The sequence below is a fragment of the Cydia splendana genome, chromosome 9, assembly GCF_910591565.1.
Source record: "Cydia splendana chromosome 9, ilCydSple1.2, whole genome shotgun sequence".
Taxonomy (NCBI): domain Eukaryota; kingdom Metazoa; phylum Arthropoda; class Insecta; order Lepidoptera; family Tortricidae; genus Cydia; species Cydia splendana.
In genome coordinates, this window is record NC_085968.1 from 19,250,477 (window position 1) to 19,273,593 (window position 23,117).

General features: G+C 38.5%; 1 protein-coding gene and 1 long non-coding RNA gene across 10 annotated transcripts in view; one reads left to right on the plus strand and one right to left on the minus strand.

The window, feature by feature from the left end:
• Positions 1-15,987, minus strand: part of LOC134793823 (PDZ and LIM domain protein 3) — a 35,498-nt gene extending 19,511 nt beyond the window's left edge. For 2 of the 9 annotated variants that reach the window (XM_063765519.1, XM_063765516.1), the window contains exons 1-5: positions 15,765-15,876; positions 12,936-13,166; positions 5,814-5,962; positions 4,398-4,496; positions 2,269-2,349 (exon numbers count right to left, since the gene is read on the minus strand). In XM_063765519.1, coding sequence (XP_063621589.1) covers positions 2,269-2,349; positions 4,398-4,496; positions 5,814-5,962; positions 12,936-13,166; positions 15,765-15,854 — 650 coding nt within the window. In that variant the 5' untranslated portion in view covers positions 15,855-15,876. Of the gene's footprint in view, positions 1-2,268; positions 2,350-4,397; positions 4,497-5,813; positions 5,963-12,935; positions 13,167-15,764; positions 15,878-15,971 lie in introns of those variants that run through there. The other 7 variants (XM_063765523.1, XM_063765515.1, XM_063765524.1 and 4 more) reach the window with 7 other exon arrangements.
• Positions 3,961-5,013, plus strand: LOC134793858 (uncharacterized). The gene is made up of 3 exons (XR_010144595.1): positions 3,961-4,117; positions 4,204-4,309; positions 4,743-5,013. It is a non-coding gene; the product is annotated as an uncharacterized LOC134793858 (long non-coding RNA).
• Positions 15,988-23,117: the final 7,130 nt, after the last annotated feature.

A 23,117-nucleotide genomic window follows, 5' to 3' on the forward strand; every position in this document is an offset into this window, starting at 1 on the left:
TGATAAACGCGTAGCCAACGCGTTTGCGATCATTGCGAAAGCTCGCTAACTATGCGAGCGATGAAATTACCTGCAAAGCAACTCTGTATGTGTGTCTACTAGTGATGTACCGAATATTGATTTGACTAGTCGGCCGACTAATCGGCCACTCGAGCGCCGATTAGTCGGCTAGTCGGCCAGATCGTTAGTTTCGTATAAGTTCTGGTGAAAAACAATAGTTTTGCTCCTTTGATTGCGCTATTCATCATATTAGCTTGACTAAAAGTTATTCTCTACTCGTACAGGTTCAAAGACCTATCACAAGAATCCTCGTTCAATTTCTGTCTTTCTTTTATTTTGTGATCCTGAGCAGACCGTCACTACAGCTTGTACGAGGGGTGATCCAAAAGTAATGATAACTGAATACTTATTGAATCGGATTAAAATAAACAGGTATGCCGTTACTGGCCATAAAGACTCCTTAGTAAATTAAAAAATATGTATCTGTCAGAGAGTTGCAGCTGTTTTTTCACGAGCAGTCGGAACAATAACGCAAAAATGGAGAAAACTGAGGTGAGAGCGGTTATTAAATACTTCTGTATGAAAAAAATGTGTACTAAAGATATATACGCTGAATTAGTGGGAACACTGGGCGAGTCCGCTCCGCCGTATTCCACAGTGGCACGGTGGTCAAAGGAGTTTAACTTGGGAAGAACATCCACTCAAGATGAACGTCGCGAAGGCCGTCCACCTGTCGCCATTACTGGAGAAAACGTCAAAAAATTCATGATCTCGTTTTAACAGACAGAAGGATGACTATTAGGCATCTAGTTCAGCTCACAGGCATCTCGTATGGCAGCATTCAAAGAATCTTAACTGATGAACTACACATGAAAAAAGTCTCCGCTCGTTGGGTGCCTAGAATGTTAACGGCTGAACAAAAGAAGATACGATGTGAGATTTCGAAGTCTAATCTTGAAAAATATCAAACTGATCCCGAAACATTTTTGCTTCGGTTTGTAACCATGGACGAGTCTTGGATCCACCATTTCGATCCTGAGACCAAACAGCAATCCATGACCTGGAAGCGAGCGTCTTCCCCTACACCGAAGAAATTCAAGGTAGCAAGCTCCGCTGGCAAGTCCGCCTGTTGTACTTTTTGTATGTGCAATAAAGTTTAAAAATAAAAAAAATAAAAGGGAACCACTATTACGGGCTCCTACTACGCTGACCAAATACGCAGATTGAGAGAGGCAATCAAAGAAAAGCGGCGAGGTAAACTTCGAGCTGGGATCCTGTTCCACCAGGACAACGCACCACCCCACAAGGCCGGCGTTGCGATGGCTGCCATCCGTGATTCAGGGTTCGAATTGCTGGAACACCCCCCATATTCGCCAGACCTAGCCCCCAGCGACTTTTATCTCTTTCCACGGCTGAAGGAAGATCTTAGAGGCAACAAATTTTTGAATGATGGCGAGGTAATGGCCGCTGTGGAGGCATTTTTGGAGGGTCAAGAAAAAGATTTTTTTTTTTAATGGAATTCGTGGTCTGGAGAAACGATGGTCTAAGTGTGTACTGTGTAGACTTGGAAGGAGATTACGTAGAAAAATAAATTATTTTATTTAACATGTTATGTGTCTTTCATACTGATTATCATTACTTTTGGATCACCCCTCGTAGGAGTATTTCCAAGGCTATATTTCCCGTACGTAGTCGCCAGTTAAGAACCTATCCCCTGTGGTCAGCGTCTTTACGAGCAATAACGTGCCCTGTCTAAGTCTCTAAATTTTGCAATAACAATAATAGTTCCCTATGGCTCCACCATAAAAAAAAAAAAAACAAAAACTGAATAATAATAAAATTTACTATCGAACTTGCCCTTGACATTACACGAGAATCAGTTGATTGCGACCTGTAGAGGAAAACTCCAGCCCACCAACATAGGTACGATAACGATCAAACGGTCAATTATATGAACAAAAGTTTTCGTTTGCAGCCTGAATAGGTATTTTAGTAAAATAGACATAAAACATATGATAAATATTGACTGTTGATTTTTTTTTTCTGTTTTTCTTTCACTAATAAAGTGCCGACTAATCGGCCATTTTTGCCGACTAGTCGCCGACTAATCGCCGACTACAAATGTGGCCGGATAGTCGGCTTTCCCGACTAGTCGGTACATCCCTAGTGTCTACACACGTGTGCCTTTGAAAGCCTTCGTAAAATGTGTCCAAATTGTAAACAAACTGAGTCTGAGGCCGTTGCTATGCTATGGAAAAATGAGCATACCTGTATGGCGAGTTAGCAGTGAAGATGGGCGACCGCGGCGCTAGAGAGGACGAGCTGCGCGGCTGTTCACGGTCCACGTCCCTACACATGGTATGAGTGACATGAACATGGCAACAGAAAATGGCAAACAAATTGATACTGTGTTGAGTGCCGGGGTCCAAAAAATAACGTTTGACAAATTACTACGAAATCGAAAGTTTTAATTTTAAATTTATGTGTATCAATTTTTGTGTCATCAGAAGTGAAGTGATCAGAATCGGCCTCCTAGTTAACGTAACCGTCACCGACCAACAACATAAAAAGGTCTGGGCGGTTGATTTTTTGGACCCCTTCAGCTTCACACTTTCAGTGCGGAGTGCTAAACCGTAGGCCGTAGTATGGATTTCCCGCTATGTAGCAATATCTCTCCGTAGCGGTAGGGTCCAACGTAGCGTCAAGGAGTTGAGGTGTAAAGTCTAAGAAAAATCGGGTCTCGGATTTGATAGCTGATTTAGATGGCACTGTACATGTACAGCACATTAAGTGGTAACACTCTAGTCAGGTGGTTAAAAATTGACGTTTGAATTCAGTATGGCGTCGTTGAACAGTGCCATCTATGTAGTTCAGTTGTCAAACTCAGGGAGAACGATTTTTCCTTAGACTTTCTTCTACAACCAAATAACTCTTTGGTCATGCACATTGCGCAGAAAAAGGGCAAATTGAAAAACAATACAATAAACAATGTTGATATTGAAATGAACGACAATAAGTAAATACAAATACAAAAGTATCTATTATTCTAAGTACCTACTTAAGTAGGTACATAAATAAATTGTCTTACAATCTGATTACTTACTATGTATACATATAGCACATATCTCATACCTCATGGCATATAAGTACAATAAAGAAATACCTAATTCTCATTAGGTGTAAAAATACATACTCTTGTAAACAATTCTACAACATAAGTATAACTAAAACGAACAGCATTCTCTTAGCATATGGATATCTAAAAGTAAACAAAAATGCATTGAGCAGGCGTGTGATTTCATGCAAACGTGCGTTGTTAGGGCCACATGGTAACATGTAAACATTAAATGTCCTACTTCTGAAATTTAGGCAATGTTTGTAGTTAATTATAAAGCATAATAGCGTTAGGCATTTTAAGAAAATGTACTATTTTGAATAGTTTGAATATTTAAACAATTTATGTTTTAGTTGATAATAATCTCCCTAATAAAGAAAGCTGAATATGTCGCCATTTGGCATCATTCGTTACGGCCCAAAACATTTTGCTAATAGTTGTGTGTCACATAATTCTCTTCGCAATTTGTACTGTTTACAAGGACAAACATTTTAAAGAAGCATGTCATTTATATTCGCGGTTGACGCATCTGTTTACATAGGAGCGTGTTTCGCATATAACGCGAATGAAATTTACATGACATCATGTTTTATTCCAACTTATTAACATTTATTTAAACATCTGCTAAATTTGAATTAAGCTAATAATTAAGTAATTTTACAGGTCCAAGTTGAAGGAGTATCATGCGGTTGCAAAGTATAAAAATGCTTACCACGTCTATATTCAAAATATATTCCAATAAGGAAATCTACTATGGGGAAGACATCAGCAAATAATTTCAGTGTTATGTTTGGTTTATTGAATCCTGTCCTGTATGTACTTGGTTTGTAAGACTTGTTAAACTATCTACTATATTCTAATTAATTTTACAGGTCCAGGTTAAAGAAGAATCAGGCGGTTGCGGATTTATATTCAAAAATGCTTACCCCAGCTATGTTTAAATAGATTCGAATAAGGGCTTCAACTATAGGGATTACATCCGCAAATATTTTCAATATTACGGTTGGTTTAGAGAACCTGCCCTAGGTTTGTAACACTTATTTAAACATCTAACAGATTTTAATTAAACTAAAGAATTACTTTTACAGGATCAGGTTGAAAAAGAATCATGCGCGGGTTTAAATTGAAAAATGCTTACCACGGTTATGTTCAAAATAGATTCGAATAAGGACTTCTAGAATGGGGCAAATATCAGTAAATACTTTCAATATTACGTCTGGTTTATAGAGCTTATCCTAGGTTTCCCGGAAGGTATAAACGACACCTAGGATGCATGGCTTACTCAGCGAACTCGTGATAGAAGGTGGGCGTAGGGACTCGGCCTACATAGCCTCCGGTAGCCCGCGGTGGCAGTGAGTAAAGATGCGAACTGGATCCACCCCTGCGGTCACATCTTCTTGGTAAACACTGTTTCTTAATTTATAATTATGGGAACACTATCTTTTTTGACACCAACACCTGAACGCATTAAGTAAAATTTTAACTTATTCACTTAGGTACGGTAATCCAACTCTTAGATACCTACTCCAGAGGGCCTAGCCAAGATGCCAATCGTTTGCGCCGTAGTGAACGAAACGGAAATGTCTTTCACTTTACCATATTAATTCGACACATCTTAAAATTTCAGATAAATCAGTGTCACCTTCACACACCAGCCATCTGGCAGATTTACCTGTCCTCAGTTATTTTGAATAACGCCGGAATGTGCGATCAAGGTGACACATTCCTTGGCTTCCAATTCGTCGCGTTTTGATGGAAAATATGCGGTGTTTGAAGCGTTGCAAACAGCCGGGGTCAAAGCTTGTAGTTATTGCTGTCAGCAGTGTCAACTTTGATGATCAAGCTTTATGATTCAAAACTCAAAATATAGCAGCCTCGTTATCTTCATTCGTCATCTTTTAGTTCTTATTATATCTTTTAGTTGTATTTATAGATCCATTTCTAGTGTAATATAAGACTCTAACTCTCAACCACAGACAAAAGAATACTAAGATGAAAAAATATACCAAGAAATATAAAAAAGAGAAATTATTCTAGCAGCAAAATTGATAGCTGAAGTAAATACAGAAGGGAATGCCGTTCAGCCACCTGCTTTAAATTTATATTTGTGGCTACAAGATGTTGCTTTATTTAAAGTCAGTAATTTATTTCTTGGTATATCAACGCGCTGTATGGCTGCGTTACTTTCGTTTGCCATATTAAGTAAATAATGCAATACACACACTTGGGCAAATACACGTCTTAGTCAAGGATCGCGACCAGGATAACAGAAAAACCGAATATCACCCTTTATTCGCTATATTTCTTTGATATATTAAATAGCATTTAGTCAGGGTCCAAGAATTATCAAATTAGCTAAATATAACGCATTATACCTCTAAATATCTGTTTAGTATCCATAAAAAGAATACCGGTAACTATTTGAGCTGACCTGACACTTGTCTTAGTATTCCTTTATCCTTAGTGCTGTCGGAAAGTCTCCAAAATTGCGAAATTTCCACATGGGAAAATATCAGAAACTTCTCATACTATGGGGATCGAAATTTTCCATTTCCAAAATTTAAGTTTCCTTTACTTCCTGAAAAACATTTCTGAAACTTCCGAGAACTGTTCCAACCTTTGGAAACTCCGCAACTTGCACATTCTGTATCTGTAACTTTATCAACGCTCTCTTCTACTTTAAAAAAGTTCAACTCACCTCTGCACTACAAGTTTGATGTGGTTCTGCGCATTCTTGAACAGGTTCTGCGCGTCCTCATGGCGGAGGTCGCGGGCGTCGTAGTCATCGATTTTCGCGATGATGTCGCCGCGCAGGAGATCCTTGCCGGCCGGCGTGCCTGGGGTCACCTGGAAAAGGATATTGGTTTATTCTTAAAAAAAAATTGGAACGAAGAAACACCATAAGTAAAATCACAATTGACGCTATCATGTAGGTAATTAAGTACTAATACGATACGCGTAGGTAGGTATATATCAGATACATATGTTTATTTCAATCAGTCAAGTAAGTATTATCATATATGTTTAAAGAGCATATAAGTACCACGGGAGATTTGCTTATGAACGGTAATGTCTTAAGATCGTAATGATGTGGATGATTCCTGTAATCTGAAAATACTAGGACTCTGTTTTGGTCTGAAGGTATTACATTTATTGATATCTATAATTATAGGGTTGAGTACATACGTAGTTTAATAGAAGTCTAGTGGGCGCCTCAGATACTTATCTCTTCCAGTTTCTATAAATACAGATGTGTTTCTTAGCGAGATTAAGATTTTTGGCGTTCTCAATTAGATCTAACAGGCCAGTCCAGACATAAACAAGGATTCACGTTCGTGAACGCCAAAATAATAAATACAACTCAAGCGATTTTCGTAAGTGACGTTCTATAAATTAAGAAAATCCGGATCATATTTCAATGGTTTAGCGTCATTTTGAGTAAAATTAATGGTTTTCATCATGGTTATAACTCCGCTACCTACTGCTCATCTGCTGCTAACTGGCATTTACTGCTGGATAAAGGCCACCTTTATAACGATAACATATCCAAATGTTACTTCTGATATGAAATAAAAAACAAACAACCTATTAATTTTCCTAAGCGTAATAGCAACAAATTCTATGCCATTTTTTACCCGCTGAAAGCTCAAACGAAACGCACAATATTTTGTGTAAAATGACATACTGTCGCCCGAAATAAATTAGCAAATACCAAGCAAGAAAATAGCTCATTACTTTATTATGTCACACATGAAGGTTGAGAGAGTTGGGCCATGACATTCTGTCGTTTCGTTCGCTCACCTCAGAGATATAAACAGAAAGCCAGGTGTTGGATGGACGGATTGAATCACCCTTGCAATAACATTTTACTCGTAAAGTTCCTGTCACCATGGAAAAACAGGCGAATATAGGACTCGAGCACAATTTGCGCTTTGTGACCATCAGGACCAGAAACCATGAAATATAGTTATGTGGACAACCTTTCACACCTACATATTATCAAAATATTGGCGATAAATTGTACCTGGTGCTGCATAAACCCAAAAGGCATTATTACGCATTCAAATAGAATAGACCATCAGCTAGAATGAAATACGTCCTTTTATAGTCGGTACTTTTAATAGAGATGAAGCGCTTCTTGAATTTGAACCGAAAATATGCTCTATCAACAGAAATGTACAGTTGTGTTGAACGGGTCTTCTTCTTTGTGTCTTAGACCTCCGACAACCGACAACACGTTTTTGTACGAGATGTCTCACTGCTTTCATATAGGCTGCTCAGTTTGAATTTGGTTGACTGTAGGTATGCCTAAGCAAGTTATAATAGTATAGCATTTGCGAGATTCGTATGAAAGCAACACCAGCTATCATATTGTTAGGGCCTCGAAGGGCTAGAAGTGCATGCGACGACCTTGGAGCTAGGCGACATGAGAGCGACGTATGCACCGACTTTGGACCGCGGCCAGGCTAAAAGCGTACCGGCGTCGCTCCAACCGGCGACATTTTTATTGAAAACAACCGCCGGATCACCGTTAATTCCCATCGCTAAACCAAGATAGAAAACCAGTATAAAAGTATCAAAAATTCCGTAACTAATAAGAGATCTCAGTTACTGGTTTCTGAAGTGGTTGTCCCAAAGCGATGAAAAGAAGTAGGCCGAACACCGAGCTGCGCAAATCCATCACACTTCCTCAAGTCAATGGCGAGGACGTGATAAAAATACTCGTGTCCGTCAACGCCTGTTCGACGGCGGTTCTCAGCTAATTCGCTGTGACTTGCGTAGCTGTGAAGGCTTCACGCTTATCTTACCTATTTAAAATAATTCGATTTTGTACCTTGTTGTCTCGGAATAAGATACACAATTGATCTGTTTTCAAATGCACATACGGTGCACGGCAGAGGGCCTTTGATGATCTAACATATCCCAGCTGGCGGATACGCATGTCGCTTGCGCTCATGACGCATTGCGTTTACGTCAAATGAAGTAAACTTTAGCATGACCTAGTCTAGAGACGTGCTAGAGGTAAGCTTGACGCACGATTTCTGCCTGCTTCTCGTAAACACAAGAAAGTTTAAAAGGATTTCTAAAATCCCGACTACTTCGTCTAATTTTCAGGTCAAGTAATTTCTAAACAAAGCTTTAGATTATACAAATGGTCAAAAGCTTATTTTTCGGGGGATAGTGTGTAGAAACTTTCTTCATGAGGGGCCAAAACTTGAAGGAATTTCAGGGGAGGGCCAGATTTACAGCAAAAATGTATTTTTTATTATTATTGCTGGCCATATTATAATTTTTTTTAATGACCGGACTGTATAGATGAATTCCCCAAAATTTTTTTTCTCCGGTATTTTTAGTTCCATTCGCGTTTTTCCCCATTTTCTTAATTTTCTATACGGTATTTCTGCCAACAGATAATTTCATCACACGCATTTTTTTCTACTGGTTATTTTTGCTACACGCATCTTTACCAATGCAATTTTTCACCAATCTGTTTTATTCACATGCGTATGCTTTACCCGTAGAATATATCTCCACTGGTTTATTTTTGTCACACGTTTTAATATCTAATCTTTTTTTTCGCTAGACGCATCTTTACCATGTTTTAACATGAATACTAAGCAGGCGGGGTCGTTAGAACTACTAGAACTATTAGTCTGTACGGAAAGAGAAGAGTCGTGGAATGTATGGGGCCCAATACATTCCACGACTTTTCTCTGTCTGAACAGACTCTAGGTATAAGTATAGATGGGTGATGATAAACATGGTAAAACTTATAACACACACATTAACATTTAGAAAATATTATTATAATTTTTATGTTTGTATTATAAATAAGTATAATAAGAACGAAGTTAGGCCAGCTTTCAACTGCATCTGATAGCATGTTTAAGTTCCTAAAGCTAAAGTACAGTTTTTGTTTTATTTCGTCCTAAGTATACATGATTAGCCGCGTTTTAATAATAAATATAAAACTAACTGTTTGTCTTTTCCTTTCCACGGATAAATAATTGAAAATATCCAGGTGAATAATAGAGCCTGGTCGGTCGTTTCGTTACTACTGCCAAGGAACATTACCTTTATACAGTCCTTGCTACTGTATACTCGTAATAGAAAAGTGACGGTAGCGAGACGGGACACGTTAGTTCATTAAAGTGTAGGATTAGGGCTTTTAGTGTTTAAGGCGTAGGTACCTATATACATTTAGAAGCTTACCTTTTACATAATATTTGATAACTTTTTGACATAGCCTAATAATGGTCTCGTTTTTGCAATACTTTACATGAAAATGTTTTTGGTGGGATCAATTACAACTAATATAATGTATCACTAATGTAATATAACCAATATAACTTAGTAATAAAAATCATAACAATCATAATACATACGTAGGCAAAGGGGTCGATAATACATAGGTAGGGTAGGGGTTTCAATCGATAGCTTTTGCTCGAACCCCGCCCGCTTAGTATTCATGCTAAAACATGGTAAAAATGCGTCTAGTGAAAAAAAAAGATTAGATATTAAAACGTGTGACAAAAATAAACCAGTGGAGATATATTCTACGGGTAAAGCATACGCATGTGAATAAAACAGATTGGTGAAAAATTGCATTGGTAAAGATGCGAGTAGCAAAAATAACGAGTAGAAAAAAATGCGTGTGACGAAATTATCTGTTGGCAGAAATAACGTATAGAAAATTAAGAAAATGGGGAAAAACGCGAATGGAACTAAAAATACCGGAGAAAAAAAAATCTGGGGAATTCATCTATACAGTCGTTTATTTTTGTTCAGCTTTCCAATATCATTCGGCTATCCGTCTCGATATTGCAATGACTCACTAACCAGATGGGGAGGAAGCAATGTATATTTTAATAGAAGCACGAGAAAGGGATCAAGGCTATCGGAGATTTATTGCATTGAAGGTCGCCAGATAACTTTAATGGATTTAATGTAATGTTATCCGGAAGTTCTCTAATAAATATCGTCGTCAATCATTCATAATTTATTTATTTATTGCTTGTTTTTTTTTGGAATTTAAATACGCTATTAACATGCGTGCTGTGCCCCACAATATGACACCATAGTTTAACAATGAACGAGCACAAGCAATTAAGCATCGTATGCAAAAGTTGCGGTATTTAAATTAGTACACTTTTTTTCACAAAGTGTAGGTATATACATATATAGGGACCGTGTGCGTTGGAGGGTCTGCCATCTTGTGGCCTGAAGCGGAAACATATGTGCACAACGGACATTGCCAAAGCAACGTGCTACCATCTACCGTTCTCGTCGGTATTACGTTTCCTCGTGGATAGTAGGTTCTGCCGTCTTGTATGTCGGAAGCATAAACGACACAACGTCGTATATGTATCCATATATACGTATACGTCGTATGTGTTATAAATTTTTTTATGTGAGAAAGTTAGACCAAGTGAACTCTGCATAGCAAAATTGTTTAAAATTTTCAAAATCATAGGGTAGATACGAAAGGACTTTTTGCTGAAAAGGCAAATTTTGACATACGGGAAGTTTTACTAATTAAATAGGAGTACAAATAGAGAAAGAGATGACTTACTGGTAATTATGTGCCTCAGTGTGTGTGATTGAAAAATGACCGTTTCCTCTCGGAAAAGCACTATTTAGTGAAGTGACACTACTGATGAGCTATAAGTAATGATAGGTCTTCATCAGCTGTAGGTATAAAGAGAGAAACAATCATATAAACAAGTTACTGTCAATAGTGCCAAAAAATTCATTTTTTGTGACACGCCTTTATTGCTGACTTTACTCTTCTCATTTGGGTGTCTATCAAGTAGGTACTTCTCGAGACCCTTCTAATGAGCCGAAACTCGATGTGTTTGTGTTTTTCCACCGAGGAGTACCTACCTTTGGTTACCTTCCGGCTGCATCACCAGATCAGCTCCACTTTACCAGCTTATTGCATTGTCATCGTAATTACGGAAGTACCGGAGTAGTTAAACTTTTGGAAATTTCAACTAAATAGACACCGGGAAGTGGTTCTAATAAAATTTATGTTCAAAAATATACTCGTATAGGCAGTGAAGCTAAATAAAAGTATGTAAAAATGACCAAACCAATATACGTGTGCCTATATTTGAAATATTCCTCGATTTATCCAGGATTTCATTACGAGATCCCGACCTGATGAGATGACAATGGACCAACTGTATAGTATACCTACCTACCTAGGTACCCAGACTTTCAAACAAACAAAATACAAAACAAATCGGTCCGAACGTCTTCGTAAAACCAGGGAAAGCTAAAAAAGATTGCAACGAATTGAGGACCACCTCTTCCGAAATTTTGAAGTCGGTTAAAATCAGCAATCATTGCTGTACGTACTATAGTGTGATATGATGGTGATGGTTCATCTGGTTCAGTATCTACATATATCCTAACATCAAGGCAACAACATCAACAAAAGATAACATTAAACATGTCACACACGTCTGGCAACAACAATGAAAACACGTGACCCTCTTTTGTTAATAGCTCGTAAAAATATAACCAAACTATGTTGGCGAGAATTATTATTGTGGCCGTGAAGGTGAAATTGAATTTAATACGCAAACTTGGTTTAGGTAGTCCCAGACTACTTCCTGGAAAACCATGTGTAAGTATTCTTTTAACCGTAAAAGCTGGTTGTGGTGCCATAGATTTAGACGCAGATTATTCATAATCCAAAGATCAATTCAGTTTGTATATTATTTACTTACAATAATGAATACAAAAACCGCTTACTGGACATGTATACAGACATGAGAAATATGGTATTGTTAAAAAGATAATAGAGGGAGAAATTTAAGAAAAGGGGCAACGAAAAAAAAAACAACATGGATGGATAACTTTAAGAGTTAGACGGTAATGGACGCTACCACGCTGGGCAGAAAGACTGTGAATAGAGAAAGAGTTCCGGACCGGTGGTAGCCGACATCCTTAAAGGTATGACACCTGAGGAAGATCAATTCAGGAATTACCTCAGTACCCCTTGGGTTGAGTTCTTAGGCGAGTTTAAAAACCAACTTCCGTGAGATTGAGATACAGACCATCAAAATGGGGTCAAGCCTCACAATGTCTAAGCCGGCTGTCGAACGCGTCGCCCATCTAAGAATAAATCGGTTATAAAGAGACATCGCTCTGGATTTGTTGATGGTCTAGTCGGACAACTCGTTTGAAACGTTTTAATATTTTAATTAAAACGCGCTTGGATATTAAACTTTCAGATGGAATAGTTTATTGAACAAAGCGTATGATTAAAAATTGTTTTATGAAGCGCTGTAATACGCGCGAAACTTTTTCTATACATAAGTACCATTTTCGGTTTTCAATCATTAAACTTCATCCAGTTGTTTTGAAGATTCGATGGAATAAAGAATAGGTAATCACCAAGACAGATAATCGTCAACAACAACCTATTTTACCTACTTATATACTCTGCGGGCATACAAAACGAAAAAATATAAGAAAGACCACTATTTCTAACAGCAAAACTATTTAGCAAATGCATAACAACACAGACTAATTGGTATATCAAGAATAATAACATTGATTTACATCAACGGCCCGTAAATATCACCTCTATGTCTAAAAGATCTCTGATATTGCTACCATTATACTTTTAAACGGCTATAGATTTTTTGGCGGTCAAATAAAGCTTCAAGGTTCACCACAAAATACAAAAATATTCGAGCAACTATCAAAGAAAAGTTCTTCAAAAACAACACACAGGTGACACATAGGCCGGTATCAAAACACTCCAGCCCACGCGTAAACAGCTCCAGTTTTGTTTACACCGGCTTACCCTTGTGACAATGAGCGGCGTCGCCAGGTCCGCCCCGCCGACCAGCCGGAGCCCCCAGTTGGTGTCCCTGTGCTCCCTCCGTAAGGTCACCACGAACGTATGCAGCCGCCCCATGGCTTGCACGATTGCACGCGGTGCGCTCTCGACGGCTAAGCGCGGTGTTGTGGCAAAATTAGCGCGCCCCGCCCGCTGCAACCCTGCCTCGATCGACCTAGTTCGATTTACGGGAACCTAGGGCAATATTGATTGCCAATTTCAGTTTCGATTTTGAAAGTGAGAGGATGAAATTGGTAACGAATATTTACCGTTCTAGAGATTATATTGATGATTTAGGTCAGCGGTCGGCAACCTTTTAGCAGCCAAGGGCCACATAGTTGGGAAAATGACGCGGGCCGCACTTTTGTTTATAAGTGTGACTTTATCAGACATTGTTGTTTGACAATATTGCATACAAAATAGCCAGGGGGGCTCGCGGGCCGCAAGTGAGAGGTCGGGCCGCTTGTTGCCGACCGCTGAATTTTAGGTGAAGTAAGAATTATTAATAGTTGACTGGGTAAAAAACATTAATGGTAGTAGACGGACAAATAGTGAGGGAAAGCCATAAGCAGGGCTCGGAAAACGTTTTATTTTTCAAACCGGTTTCGTTCATTCACCCGGGAACGAAAAGGATTTCGTTTCCGCTTGCGGTTACGGTTAAAGAACTGTTCTATTAAGATACTGATTTATGCCTAATTCGTTCGCCTTCTGTTTTTGTGGAACGAAATTAACCGGTTATATTGAAAATATCGAAGCGAGATAGAACGAGTAAGTATTGCTATCTCTTTCACGTATGACACTGAGTTTATCCGAGAGTCTCCGAAAGCCAAGAGTAACCGGTATTATATCGTTCCCTGCGAACCATAAACTTCCGTTCCCTCTTTTTACCGGTTAGGAGAGAGACCGTAATTTTTTAGTTCGAGTTCCATCAATTAACCGGTTTTTTAAAGATCGAAATAATATAACGGTTTCGGAACGATATTAACAGGTATTTCAATACCGGTTCCGATCCCTGCCCATAAGTCTTGCGTCATCAATTTTGCATTATTTCGACTTTTCTTGTGAAAGCGCTCTTAATCATCGCTGACACAGGTGTATGATTATACATTTATAGCAAAAATACGTACAAAAATAAAAATAGAAGAACACACACATCGCTGACACAGGATTTGTAAACAAATTATGAAAAATAGCACGCTTTGCTGGCAGCTACGATTTGTCTTCAAAACATGTGATTCATGGAAACCGGGAGCTAGTCCTGCATTTGTTTTGGTTTTCGGTTATTTTGCAGATTTGTACCTGCCTCTAAACTCCCTCAAACCTCCCTATAGGTAATAATCATAGGATCAAGATGTATAGTATAGTATTATAGTATTATAATAGTATATTGAACGAAATACACGAAATCGAGCGGTCGAAATTCAAAAAACGCTCCCCTGCCCTCGATACCAAAATAGTGTGCGTCTCGCAGTAAACTCAGTATGTATTAATGAATTAACAAGATTATGAAGAAAACTTAGAAAACCTATCCATACCTAGCAATATAAAAAACAACGGGTTGCACTCCGGGAGTGCCGGCAGAAGTGAAAACTCAATGACATTGTAACAGTTTTTCGATCAGGTCACATGTCCGTCTTACGAAGCGTCTATTACGTCTTACGCTGTCGCGAGTTTAACATTTTTTCCCCGTCACAAACAGTGCACAGCGCCGCTAAAGAAGTTTTCGCTTCAAAAACATTGGTAGGTAAATACAGACACCTGTAACAACATTACAGCGATAACGAGATCATGCCTTGTTTTTTCTCGCGCTTCGTCGTTTAAAATATTACTGTGGATAAAAATCCATTTTTATAGTACAGTGTTATAAATGTAATATCAATCATCAATATTACAAGATATTATCATGACCTAAAACGAAACGTAACGCAACGATTTGGCAGCTGCCGATCTAAATCCGTCTGGCGTTTCCTTACAGAATCTACAGAGAATTGCCTATGGACCGTGATATAGTAAACCACGATAGGTAGGTAGTAAACGAAATTTTGAACCACGAGCGAGGCGAGATTTTGAAGAGCGAAAGGTGCAACTAACACTCAGCAGAAAAATAAAATAGGGGTAAAAATAAGGCAAGCAAATAATTGAAAAAAATATATAAAGCTTCTTACTAATTCAACAACATGCGTGTGACAAAGTCACTTTTCCTCGCTGTTTTCTAGCAGTAAAAGTGTAATTATTATTCGAGCTAAATTGGCTAAACGCATTTTGGCATTATTATCCGATTTTACACTAATTTCATATATATCTGCAATAAAGTTTTAAATAAATAATGTTATCTGTCACATACGAGTAGGATTCTTACGCATTAAATAGATATATGTATGTTGAGGCCAAATGAAACACTCAATAAATAATGTAACACAAAACTATTTAACTAACATGGCTAATTAGGACACCGTGCCTTAACTTGATACTCTAACACTAATAGTCTAATACCAACACCATAGACAGGAAAATTCAGAAAGACGCTGCATCTATAGTTGATTTTTTTAAGCTGACCATGTAGAACTATGAGCTCTCATAGTGATCAGGTCAGCTTAAATAATTTCAACTATACCTATTTAATATATACGCTGCAATCACAGTTTAAAAAAAATTACACTGAATGGTTTTAGTTGACGAAATACAATTTGCACCGATTCATTCAACATACAACTTGTTCGAGAGGTATATTAGGTGCAAATTATATTTCGTCAACTACCACTAACTACTACTACAAATAAAAATAAGACTTACCCGTCTCCGCTGTCCAAAATCCCTGCAGTCATCAGGATCCGGTCGCTGATGGGGCACCCGCCAGAAGGGAGGTCTCTGGTACATCGGCATTTCGCAGTACTCCCCTTCAAGCCCTGCGCGAAAGTGAACTATAAATATTGGCATAAACCGTGGGCGGTTGGCAAGAATTTACTAGTGTAAATCAAATTTGATTATGATAATACTTACTAGGTTGTTCTGAGCGCAGCGTCGCTCGTGCAGTGATTTTTATCGGATAATTCGACAATATACTCGTCTGTTTTGTGCGTCGACCGCGGCTGGTGTGAGCAGTGATTTACGTTTTCTGGCGGTCCGATATTCGCAAAATGGTTCAGATTGGGTTCAACGCTCGCCAGTCTTATTGTCTTTTAGTGGAAAAGATGCTCTACTTTTAGGTAATAAAGCTTGGTTTACGGGATGGCGTTTAATGCGAGATTTTAAGTTTTAAAGACAATCTAGGATGACACGTTCGATTTCGGATGCGTTAAAAAGTAAAAAAAAAACTTTGTCTAACTCTTAGGTATAATTCAGGTTTATTGGGAAATAAACTTTAGCTTCGATAGCATCAAAGTTGATTTTATAAATGTTTTTAAGTACCTAGACTATTCTCGACGGATATTAAAATTGCATGACTGTCAATGCTTTCAAACCAAAAAAAGCTTTATTATAACGAAACTTAAGGTTTCTTTTGTAAATACTTGCCTTATATATAAGAGCGTTTGGAAACTATAGTCTGCAAAAAAAAAAACCGCCCGATCTCAAGTCGCAATGTGCAGGACAAAAACCATTGACAGAGTTAACAAACAATATTAAACTTTATTACAACAAGATAAGGTCTAATATTGGCCAGCTAACATACTTTTTTCATGGTTCGTTAATAAACGGAATGCAGCCCCCGTAGCACGGTCGCGTTTTTATCGCTTGTCACCATGCCTGTCACGTTCTAACAAGTATGTAAGTGCGAAAGGGACGCGCATAGTGATAGGCGATAAAAATGGAACCGTGCTGAGCCCGCAGGTTACTCCCAAACAAAATGTCTTCCCGAAATGATATATGCATATGACGCTATAAATCCTTGCTGTAAGAGAAAAATGGGTCGAATATATTTTATAACCGGAACGAGCAAATATATAAAGATCAAATAAACTCAGTTATACTGCAAAACATTGTATGCAGCATTTTTCACCAAAAACATCAACGATAAATGTGCCATTATCAGAGAAAAGGGACCCTAATACGACGGATAGGTTTAGCTAAAATGATTTGACGTTCCTATTTAAACATTTGATCTCGCATCGCTATTCATTTGGAATGAGCTTGGTGGGGGGACTAAAAACGATGATCGCACACTTACGTAGATATGAGCGCCGATAGGCATTTAGCCGGCGGCGGCGCCACAGTACAAGAACAGTAGTGAATCTTCATAGAAATGAGCCGCTGCCGGCTTGAATGTGTGCGTGCGCGCCGGGCGCCCTGTACGCACGCGCTGCCACGCACACATTAGCATAATATACGGGGGAATACGGTGGCGGCAGTGTGGGCTGTACCGCGACTGTGATCGCGCGCATTCGAGTACGCTGCCCGCCCGCTCGCATTTGTCTGCTCTGACAGTAGGCCTTAATTTTTTTGATCATGACTTCGAACAGAGACAATAGTATAAGTAAGGTACGAGATTCAAAAGCTTGATTATATCACTATTGTATACAATACTTTTTCTACGAATCAACAAAAATAATACTTTAAACTAGTAGAATCATACAAACGAACCAAACCAAAAGTATACAGTTAATTGTAAGATACGCGAGCAACCGCGATACCATCATACTGGTACGCGCCTCGGCCGCCGCGCCCGGCGCGTTAGTCAACGACACCTTCTCGTAACTCATGAGGCCCTGGTACTTGCTCCGCGCTAAATTAAATTTTTAGACAGTTGTTTTCTCGATTTTTGCCACCGTAGCCTATGGAGACTAATAAGCAACACTAAGTGGTTTTCGTAGTCTATGGATGTTGCTATATTAAGGGTGTCACATGCGCGTTTCTGACTTATGAACCAATTGTTTCTACTATACAAACTAAAATTAATAATTAATTTGAGCTATGGTTTTATTTCGTCCTCTTGACCGCGGCGAGCTGTGATTGGTCAATTTCATTATAGTTGACTAAACTGTATCGAAATGAATATTATAGTTGAGTTGGGAGCTCATACATTAAAAATACCCATTTGCAGTTTGGTATAAGAAATGTTAATTCAAAAATTACAGTCGACGAGTAGAAAAAAAAATTTTAGTGTCTCAATAACGACTCCTCAAACCCGGACTTGTCATTCTTCATAATACCTACTTGCCCATGCTTCCCTAAAACCTTTTTACTAAAGTTATACGTAAGGATGAGAATTTACTTTACTTTAACCGCTAACAATAAAGCGTTCCGAACATGCAGAAACCGGAGGATTTTTTTTCTGTATTGAATTTATAATTTTTTTAATAAATGCCATTTCCTAATGTAAATATTTAAAAAGCGTTTTATTTATACTTAATTTATGAATTGATAGAACATTTCATTATATTATAATAAATAGAAACGTAGAGCTACTCATAATACGCAAATAATATTTAACTAAAAATAAAAGTGACAACCCTAAGCGCCAACGCAAGAGTAGGCAAATAACTTGCCGAGCGGTCTTAGATTCACTACTGTTCTTAGTGTACTGTGGCGGCGCGCCGGTCAAAATCGGTCGGCGGCGGCGGCGAATCGGCGGCGTGGCCTTGAAACACCTTTGATTAATGAAATAAGAATTCAAACCAAAATTTTGCCGAAATTACGTTTTTGCTGTAACAAAGTTATAAAATAAGTGCAGTTATCAATTTCAAGCAAAATTTATTGAATTGAATAGGTACGAAAAAAGTTTTATATAGTATAAACGGGAACGAGCGGCATCAGAGGCGGTCTTAATCTTGGCGAGACCCTGGCCGGAAGATCTTTGCGAGGCCCTTATCTTTTGTGCTAAGTAAAAAGTAGCGGATTGACTGTATCAGGGAAACGTCTGGTCGACAGTCCAAAGAGCCGAAGTGAGGAAAATCAAGCTCCGTTATTAACCAATATCGACCCAACAAACCGGTTTATGTCAAAAAGTGAGGCCCAAGGCCGAGCTCCACCTAACACCGAAGACATGATTCCGACGCCTTCCCATGCGATGACAGAGGCTGAGCTGCAGGTAAGCATACAGCTTAGAATCGAGCGCCAAGTGTGAGCTTAGCTGACGGTCGAATGCACGGTGTGCCGATTACGGCGCGCTTCTGTGCGAGGCCGAAGGCCAAGCTGCAAGACAGCAGAGCTTGGAATTGGTCCAGTGTAAGCAAGTCCGAAGGCCGATAAAGACCGAGGCCATAGTGTTAAAGACCTGGAGCATTCTTGCAGGTGCATTCGTGCGAGGCCAAAGGCCGTGCTGCAGTGGAGCTAAGATCGGAGAAGAACCAATGCACCAAGCATTTTAAAAGCGAGGCCGAAAGTTAGGCTCCAAACAGGGCCGAAAACTTGGAGGTTCAGATAGCGGTCTACTTCTATGCGAGCGATGCGAGGTCAAAGATTAGGCTGCGAGAGAGCAAAGCTTGAAATTTGAACAATGGCCAACCTTAAATGAGACCCGATTCCGTTTCCGATGCCTTCCGTGCAAAGCCAACGGCCGGACCTTTGAGCGTGAAAACGCTTAATTAATATCTGAAATTAACACCCATTTACACCTTTTAAAGACATTCAACCATGCTTGCAATGGTTAAATTCGCGGTAAATGACGGATGAGCTAGCCAGCTGGCAAAATTAGTCATTTCGATGCCCTAACACTAGTAGCGCGGTTACCAAACAGAAAAGCTTGAATTTACCATCGATATTTTAGAATTATATGGACCTAAAATACCTTTTCAATGTCTATAAGCTATTCAGACTGGCGCCGTTAAAGATCTAAACTAGAAAAAATATATATTATCTGATTCTGAAAGTAGTAGTATCTAACAAGGTCACGCCGATGCCACGCCGATAGCGCAGCGTCGGAGGCGGCGGCGCGTAAATTTTGTCGGCGACGGCGGCGCGCCGGCGCGGCGCTCATATCTAGCACGAAGTGGCAAAAATGTGAACTTTCGTTAGCTCAAATTTTTGTACGTCTGGCAGGCGAGCGCCAATGTCTTGCACGTAGCCAATACTAATACTGCACTAAGGAGATATTTCTTTGAAAATATCACAATACAGAAAATAAAATAAAAATTTCACTTTTATTATTTATAGAACAAATTGTATTATATTCACTGTGATAAAAGGCAGCGATTTATATATTTACATTGACCAGAGAGCATGTTATACATAAAAAATATATCTTAAAATTAACTGAGATAGTGTTTTAAACATATCTATCAATAATAACATAATAAAATCGTCATAAAAATAACTATACAATATTAAAAACAAAATGACTTAATTTCAATCCACGTTACTCTTATCATAGTTTACAAAAGCATAGACAAATGAATTACCAAAGAGAATTTAGACTAGAGGAATATTGTCAAAGTAAATTATGTATTATGTAATAATAGCCCAAAGGTATGGTGCCATCTTTTCGAGCGATGGCGCCATATCTTTGGCCTGTAACTCCGTATTGGCTTACTCTCGAGTAGATTGCGATACTTTTTGACATTTAACAAATATCCGTGAAAAAATAAGGATCAAAGTCAAATGGCGTTTTAAAAGTGTTAATCATTTGTGTCGAACGATGGCAGTAAATGTACTGACTTTATAATTTACTGTGACAATATTCCTCTATTTTAAATTCTCTTTGGAATTATGTAATTCTATGTAGATGTAGTCATCTATGTAGATACACCGTCGGAAATACCGGGTGTCCAGCGGCAGATTTCCCCACCTGATTTAGAACTTTATTTCAAAGTGATAGGATTGAATTTTGCATAATTTCTGACACCCTTATGCCTTATATAAGATTAACTGCGGTGTGGATGCACCTTTATAATTAATTTGACTACGATACAAGCAATGGTCAGACTCCAGGGTAAACTATACCAATGATTGGCCCCTTCAACATTATTTAAAGGCAGCCGTGGTGAATTTCCTAAAACAACAGAGGCCAATACTTTAATAAAGAGTTTAAAGGGCCAATCATCTGGCAATTTACCCTATACATGTTGCAATAAATTACATAAATTTCTATTTGAGCAGCCAAAAATAGTAAGACGTATTAACCAGTGATGTACCGACTATTGATTTGGCCGACTAGCCGACTAATCGGCGGTCGAATGGCCGATTAGTCGGCCGACTAGTCGGCTAGTCGGCCAGATCATTAGTTTCGAATAAGTTTAGTGATTTAGTAATTTATTCAATATTGCATTGTCATGTACATTGTACATAATAAGGTGTTACAATTTAAAAGGCCAGTTCATGACACCCTGTAAGGGCACACAATAGTAGGTACATACTTATTTACAGTTTTATACGATTTAAACAAGTCTATATGGTGATATAGTTCAGGTGAAAAACAATAGTTTTGCTCCTTTGGTTGCGCTATTCATCATATTAGCTTGGCTAAAAGGTGTTCTCTACAGGTTCAAAGACCTATCACAAGAATCCTCGTTCAATTTCTGTCTTTCTTTTATTTTGCGATCCTGAGCAGACCGTCAGTACAGCTTGTAGGAGGTATTTCCAAGGCTTTATTTCCCGTACGTAGTCGCCAGTTAGGAACCTATATCCCCTGTGGTCAGCGTCTTTACGAACAACGTGCCGTCTAAGTCTCTAAATTTTGCAATAACATTAACAGTTCCCCATGGCTCCACCATTTAAAAATATAACCAAAAACTGAATAATAATAAAATTATTTAACTATCGAACTTGGCCATGAAATTACACGAGAATCAGTTGAAATCGACCTGTAGACCACCAGCCCACCAACATACGATAACGATCAAACGGTCAATTATATGAACAAAAGTTTTTGTATGTACTCTGAATAGGTATTTTAGTAAAAAAGACATAAAACATATGGTAAATATTGACTGTTGATTTCTTTTTTTCTTATTTTCTTTCACTAATAAAGTGCCGACTAATCGGCCATTTTGCCGACTAGTCGCCGACTAGTCGCCGACTAATCGCCGACTACAAATGTGGCCGGATAGTCGGCTTTCCCGACTAGTCGGTACATCCCTAGTATTAACCCATTGGCCGCCAGTGTCACTTATGTACAGCTTATGTACGACAAATGGTATAGTTAGAAATGAAAAGTAATATTGTGTGATAAATAAAATGGCCGTGGCAGTCAAAAGGTTAATTCTTACGTCAAATGCAAGACCGTTTAAATATTTAAAAAAAAACTTATCTTTCTTTAAATAATACTATTCCAATCGCATTTACTATATCATGAGTAAAAAAGTTACAGTTTTTCTGTGTTATCTATGCCATCTATGGTATCGTTGTTTGTAACTTATTCAGTGGCGGATTTGCAGTCTTTGCCGCCCTAGGCCCCAGGCCCTGTAGGCGCCCCTTCTCAGTACTCATCATATTGTCACAATTTGCCGCCCTAGGCCCGGGCCTATTTGGCCTTAGGGCAAATTCGCCACTGAACTTATTCTTACACTAAGTAAATACATTTATGAGTTATTTTGATGGCCATAGTGAATAAAATTGGAAGAGATCTCGAAAAAACTCAAAAAATAATAATAGAATATAACTTTCATGGACTAAGTGTAATTTTCCATATGAAAAAGCACCTGATGGCAACCGGGCGAATAAGGATGGTTGGGGTGAATAGGGACAAAAAATAAAATGTGATTTACCAGCCATTTCTATTCACCCCGGTTGACGGTACCTTTTGATAAATACAGCCGAAATTTGGTTGGCTACTTCTTATTGGCTTTATATTATCGTTTTAAGGAGCGAATAGTATGTAGCCAATAAACAATTTTATATTCGTTGATAAGATTCATTGCAGATCGTAGTTTAATTTACTAATAATATATCCTTTTAAAATTATTTTTGACGAAGCCCGGTATTAGGCTTTTCCAACCTACGAGAGCTGGTTTTAAGTCTAACTTGTTTACATACATACGATTTAACCTTTTGAACGCCACAGACGGCAATTGACGCCAACGCAAAATCGTGACAACGACGCCAAAGACGGCATTTGACGTCGATCGTTATTTGACGAAAATCTACTGAAAAACACCCCACTTTTAGGTTGGCATTATTAATTCACAAAACTAAATTTTACCCCCGTGGCGTCAGTGGCACGGCAAATGGATGCGCCGTTTGGCGTTTAAAAGGTTAAGAAAAAGTTGTGGCGAC